Source organism: Austrofundulus limnaeus, unplaced genomic scaffold (assembly GCF_001266775.1).
Source record: "Austrofundulus limnaeus strain Quisiro unplaced genomic scaffold, Austrofundulus_limnaeus-1.0 Scaffold181, whole genome shotgun sequence".
Classification (NCBI taxonomy): domain Eukaryota; kingdom Metazoa; phylum Chordata; class Actinopteri; order Cyprinodontiformes; family Rivulidae; genus Austrofundulus; species Austrofundulus limnaeus.
In genome coordinates this window covers 818,946-824,975 of record NW_013952583.1, presented here as the reverse complement: position 1 = coordinate 824,975, position 6,030 = coordinate 818,946, and the positions used below count along the sequence as shown (strand labels likewise).

Genomic DNA, 6,030 nt, shown 5'->3' with positions numbered 1-6,030 from the left:
CTGTAGTGGCGACCCACGACCATGGAGATATAAACAGCTTTTTATAAGGTAAAAATAATAAAACAAGGTCTTTGTCTGCAATAATTAGACATGTTTTTTATTATTGTCATTAGTGATTATCTCAATTTCGGCTAAAAGAATTGACAAAATCCTACACACTGTGCCTTTAAAATAAGTGTATGCTGCTATAAAACCAGCATTGACCATAAACTACATGTCCCATAATGCATGTCGATTATTTTACCCGTTAAATGACAGCATCCCACCACTAGGTRGAGGTGCTGAGGGTTCAAAAGTAGCTAGCAAAATTTACCATACAAAATTTCAATTTCACTGCATCTTTGCCTGACACTTTTGCTGCCCAGTTGTACTAGGAAGTGGGAATTTCCTATTTACAGTACATACAGTTGTGATTTAAACTGGAACACTTCACTGTTTCACCTGTTGGAAAGTGGGAGAGTTCAGAATTCAAGATGGTAGCTACTCACCACAACTGGTGAGTAAAACTGTCTTACTTTTACTTCTAATAATATTTTTGTATTAATTGTTTCACATTTAGTACACATAGTACTTTTCAGTGTTTTAAGAGGACATGGAGCACACTTACTGTATAAAATGTATATATTATTTGTATATAATCCACAAACTACAGTATAATGTTTATGTATTATGCTATTGTGCTTCATCACTGTGTATATTGTATGTATGTGTATTGGAGAGACATCAGCCAGAAACAAATTCTTTGTGTGTGTCAACACACTTGGCCAGTAAAGCTGATTCTGATYCTGATTCTGATCTACACTGTTGATCAACACTGTTTTATGCAGGAAAAACCAAGTAGAGCTCAATTGTTGTTTATTTGCGGTGCTCAGCCGTAGCAATGAGATGATGCACTTAGAGTATGTGGTGTGAATAACTACTCTCAGTTACTACCACTACAGAGTTTGGCACAATACCTGTAAAACTGACAATCGATTGTTGTGTTTTTCAGGTCATTTATCTGTGGTGGCCATCTAGAATTGGGTTGACGCTAAAAGTTAATCAGATGTACATCCCATGATGACTTTCTGAAAGTTTCTTGATAATTTCACGAAATATTTGCTAACAGACAGACTTAAGAGCTCTCTGTACATGTTTGTGTTTAACCCTCAGGTGTCGGAGGTGACTCACTGCCGGGAACTGTGTGCCAGGCTCCGCCGTTGATGATGTTGTTGTGCGACTGGAAGTCCTCGTAGTGGCAGATGCGGCGGTCAGGGTTGGCCAGCACCAGATGTGTGGAGGCGTAGACGGTGGCCAGCCAGCGGAAGAAGGCGTCGTCTGCGGTGGGCGTGTCTTCCTGGGGGGCCCAGTCCCGAGTACAGTCGAAAGGGTACGTGATGACCAGCTCTCCGCCGTGCAGGTTGGCACTAAGCACGAAGGGAATATCCTGCATCCAGCTGATGACGGCTCGTGTCTCTGGGGCAACCTGAGCAAGAAAGAGTTAAAAACAACTAAACTTGAGAATTTAAATAAGAAATAATTAATATAAAAACTGAGTACCAGCACTGAAGGGACCAAAAAAAGATAATTACATTTCTACAGAAACAATAAGAAAAACTGCAGCAATGTAACTAATATTTAATCTCATTGTCAAAAATAAATCATCCATTTTTTGAAGATGCGTGTAAAGCTAAGTCTATGGAGGTAATTCAAAATCCAGGTAATATCAGCTCAACATTTATTGATCATTGCTCAACATACCTTTAAGTATGTATTTCAACTGAATAAATGTCAATTAAAATCACTTAAATGAACAAAATATATGGAAGCCCATTTCTGCCACTTATAAAAAATTTAAAATGTATCATATTGCGATATCTGTAAATTACGATATACCTTATTTTTCGGACTATAAGCCGCGACTTTTTTCTGAACTTTGAACAATGCGGCTTATAGACGACCGGTGTGGCTTATACATGGATTTTTTCTTCAGCCACCAGGGGGCTCTTATGCTCCATTTGCTTCAACCACTCGCTTCAAAAAAAAGAAAGGAAAAAAAAAGAAAAAAGCGATCGCTTCCAGAGCCGACTGTTGCACCAGGAAGCAGCGATTTAAAGATAGTCAATGGCCAAAAACTCATAAAAGGGGATAAAACAGACATTTTTCATGGTGGAATCTGACTGATAAAAACTTTGGAGCTTAATCCAGGACYAGTTWGTGGAWAAACGTCGAGTGAAGAGCCGCKGACTTTTTTTTYYCKCATTGCACTCCCCGGGKAAGGAATCCCAWGCMGTGAYGTATGCTGGAGCGGGAGGGCTTTCCCACCACAGCTTCAGAGCCAGCATTACCCGGGGAGGACAGCGACACAGAAAGCAACACTGAACAGATACCGCTGTGTGACGCAGCTTTTCTCAGCTTGTTTAACTCTGACACTGAAGAGGAGGACTTTGATGTTTTCAGTGCGCCGTAGGAAGATGAATGAGACATTTTGTTGGACCAGAAACTGTTAAAGAAAACTACCAAAATAAGGTCAGTTAAATTAACCGTATTCCTCCAAACTTTAATACCTAAAGGTTTGCTTTTTATGTTTTGATGTTGAATTCACTTTTTTGACGGCAAATTTGGGTGTACTGTTTTTTTTTTTATGTTGGGGGTGCGGCTTATAGTCCGAAAAATACGGTAATTTTAATGAAGCAGTATTTTATAAATATATACCTCATATTTTAGCTTGTCTAAAATAATTATATATCATGTGACCATCACATCAAATCAGGGATCGAGTCATATTTGGTCAAACTAAACGGAGCACATTTTCAGATTCCTCAATTTTTAAGCTACATTTTGATAGCTTTGATCAGAGGTGTCCAATCCTGGCCCTCAGGGAACACTGTCCCACATTTAGTTGTTTCCCTGCTCTTCAGCAGGTCTTTAAATTCTTGTTAATCACTCATTCATACAAATCAGGTGTGTCAAAGCAAGACACATCTATAACAGGTATGATAGTTTTCCTTAAGCACCAGGGTTGGAACCACTGAGATCATCGTGGAATCATATCACATTTTTCGATGTCCTTTTTTCCTCAAAGTGCTTTAAACCTTTAACTAAAATCTAGTTCTTAAATCCCTACAGCCAGTCATTGCTCGCAAATGTAAAAAAAAAAAAGCTTGTTGTAAAGTCAGGTGTTTTTGTTTTAGAACTGAAATTTTCATTTTCAGCTCTTAGAGATTTGGTTTCTGACACACTGTCATGATAAAGAAAAGCACCAGGTGGCACCAAAGTAAGGTTTGCTGGAATGTAAACAGCTGCTGCTCCTTACCATGGCGTCTTCCTGAGTGTAGTATTCTGGGATGGCGATGTAGTGGTTGGGGACTTTGGAGTTATCAGCTGCATTTTCTTGGGCGTCCCACATGATGTTGTTGAGATCTGGAAAGTTGTGATTCAGATCGATTCCTTCAAAACTGTATCGTCCGTCAGCCCAGCCAGCCAGCTCTGATCCCTGCAGCAGATCAACAGATCAGAAACAAAACCAACGAAGGCTGAACCTTTGTCCACAATAAGCCTACTGAACCGTTTCCCACCTTCTCATAAGCTACTTCATATCCATCAGGGTTCATGGAGGGCAGGAGGTGGATTCTGGTCTCTTTGACCAGCCGTACAACTCGCTGGTTGCCCTTTTTGTATTCTTTGCACAAGAACTGCATGAGGTTCAGGACCAGCTCTCGGCCGAGGGCCTCGTTTCCATGCATCCCCGCCACGTAGCGAAACTCCGGCTCACCTGCCAAAAGGAAACTTTAAAGTGTGACATAGCTGCAGGAAATAAATGAGAAAAATTTCATGAGTTCATCTCAGGAGTAACAGGCCTCATTGTGTGAATGCAGAGTCAACGTTCACACTTCACTATTGATTTCCTGTTTCTTTGTTTTTCATATGTTTTTTTTTTCTTTTGGACATACTATTTCTGTTATTTTAGTTATACATAAATCAAATTGTATAACTCATTATGAATGCTACCACTTTTAGTTTTGGTAACATTTATACTTTTCAAAATATTTGAATTTATTTACAAATACTTTCCCCATAAAAATCTTGTTAAAGCTTTCATAAACTTTAGTTTCAACTCACTGTTTCTATTTTTAAATTTTTAAAAGTTATTTTATTTTATTTTTTAGCTAGCCTACTGCAACTTCTAACATTCTTCTAACATTTTCTGCTTCCAGCTCTTGTTATAAGGCTTTAGCTCATATTTTACTAGTTTTCTCTTTGGCCAAGCCTTTTTCTGTTTAGTGCATTTAGTTAGTGTTTTAATCACTTTTACCAGTGTTTCTCTTTGTTTAGCTTATAGCTAGCATTTTGATAATGTTATCTAGCCTTTTGCCATTTTTAGCTTTTARCTACTCTTGTTCTAGTTAACCTTTAGCTAATTTAGGCTAATGATTTGTTGTTTATAGGTGCTGTTTTGCGACATTCAGCTTCTACAAAACTGTTTTAACTTGACCTACAAAATCTTTTTTACACATTTTAGTTAGCATTGTGAAAATCTTAGTTTTTAGCTATCATTTAGCTACTTTTGGCTTTCAGCTAGTGTTTTGTTCATTTTATCCTTTTCTGGATTTTTGCTCTGTTTAGCTAAGATTTGCTACTTTTAGCATTTAGCTACTGTTCTGCTATTCTTAACCATAAGCTGGTATTTTACTCATTTCAGCTTGTGTTAGTTTTAATATGAACAACTCAGTTTCAGCAGTCACTTAGCGTTAAGTTGCATTTTTGGGGAAAAAAACACATTTCTTCTAGTTCTGAATTTTGTTTTCTTCACAGGAAGTCCACGTTCCTTTCCTCAGTTAAACCTTATGTAAATCAGAAGATTTGGACCACAAACACTGTTCAGACTTAACAGCAGACATTCCTGAAGCTAAAAACACCAACGACCCAGAGCTGCACTTGATAAGAGTTTCACAACTCAGAGGTCTTCATTGTTGCTTATCTTCTTGATTTGGCAGCTGGGTCAGGTTTTAAAAAGCTGAAATTTCTCAACCTCTCCTTTTGGGACCAAACAAACATGTTTTTAACATTTATCTGAGCAGAAAGCCGGCTAAACTCTTTCACCCTTGATTTATTTATACTATTTAGCCCATATGAAGCAATCGCTCACATTAAAACACAAACCTAAAAGTCTGGATACAATATCAGAAGAAATCAAAGAGTTTGTTTAAACAAAAGAACAAAAAGCTCCTGTACAGAACAGCCTTTCCTGTGTGGTTCTGCTGCAGAACTGAGGCTGTACAAACACARAGGCTCAGGGTAACTTCAGAAACTCAGTGAACTCTGGTCTACATTTGAGGTTTTGTCTCATCTTGAGTGCATTAAGGAGAAACATTTCATTTTTCAATCTGCTCACCCAGTTCATGTTTGCCAGGGTTGTCTGATATCTCCATGACGTACAGTTTCAGACCTGTGTAGCTTTTCCCAATGGTGTAGATGCGCGTGATGTCCGGACACTCTTCAGTCACAGACTTCATGAGCTGCAGAGTTAAAGACACAAACAGTCAGGAGTCTGCAACTTTTACACTGAAAAGATCCATGTCTACCTCAAAAATGATTATAAAATGTGCTCAAATGTAAAAAATTAAAATAAAAATAAAAAAATRCAAGAACTGTGACCATTAATGACCACTTCCAGGAATAAAAATAAAACTAAAATTAGCAAAACCATAGCTAAAAGCTAAAATGACTGATGTTTGTTCTTTCAGCAAACTCGCATGATAGATTAGGCAACTGTTTTACTGACCACTGAGCTACTGCAGCCTATAAAACTAAAATTAATGCAGCAGCTTTAGAAAGAGGAACTAAACATTTTTATCAATAGATTAGAGAAAGTTAAAATAAACAGATTTATAGATGAAAGCCACAATTTGCAAATCCATAGCTAAAAGCTATTATTACTTCAACAGTAGTAGCTATAGTGTATAGCCAACAGTAGCTTAAAGGTAAATTTACTAAAACAATGGCTAACGGCTCAAAATAGCAAAACTTAAAAGCTAAAATGGTTAAATC

At 37.7% G+C, this 6,030-nt stretch overlaps 1 protein-coding gene across 1 annotated transcript in view; it reads right to left on the bottom strand.

Moving 5' to 3' along the window:
- Positions 1-1,088: 1,088 nt before the first annotated feature.
- Positions 1,089-6,030, bottom strand: part of LOC106524293 (probable carboxypeptidase X1) — a 13,456-nt gene continuing 8,514 nt past the window's right edge. The window contains exons 7-10 of the mRNA XM_014018037.1: positions 5,375-5,498; positions 3,558-3,754; positions 3,296-3,475; positions 1,089-1,465 (exon numbers count right to left, since the gene is read on the bottom strand). Coding sequence (XP_013873491.1) covers positions 1,142-1,465; positions 3,296-3,475; positions 3,558-3,754; positions 5,375-5,498 — 825 coding nt within the window. The 3' untranslated portion in view covers positions 1,089-1,141. The remainder of the gene's footprint in view (positions 1,466-3,295; positions 3,476-3,557; positions 3,755-5,374; positions 5,499-6,030) is intronic.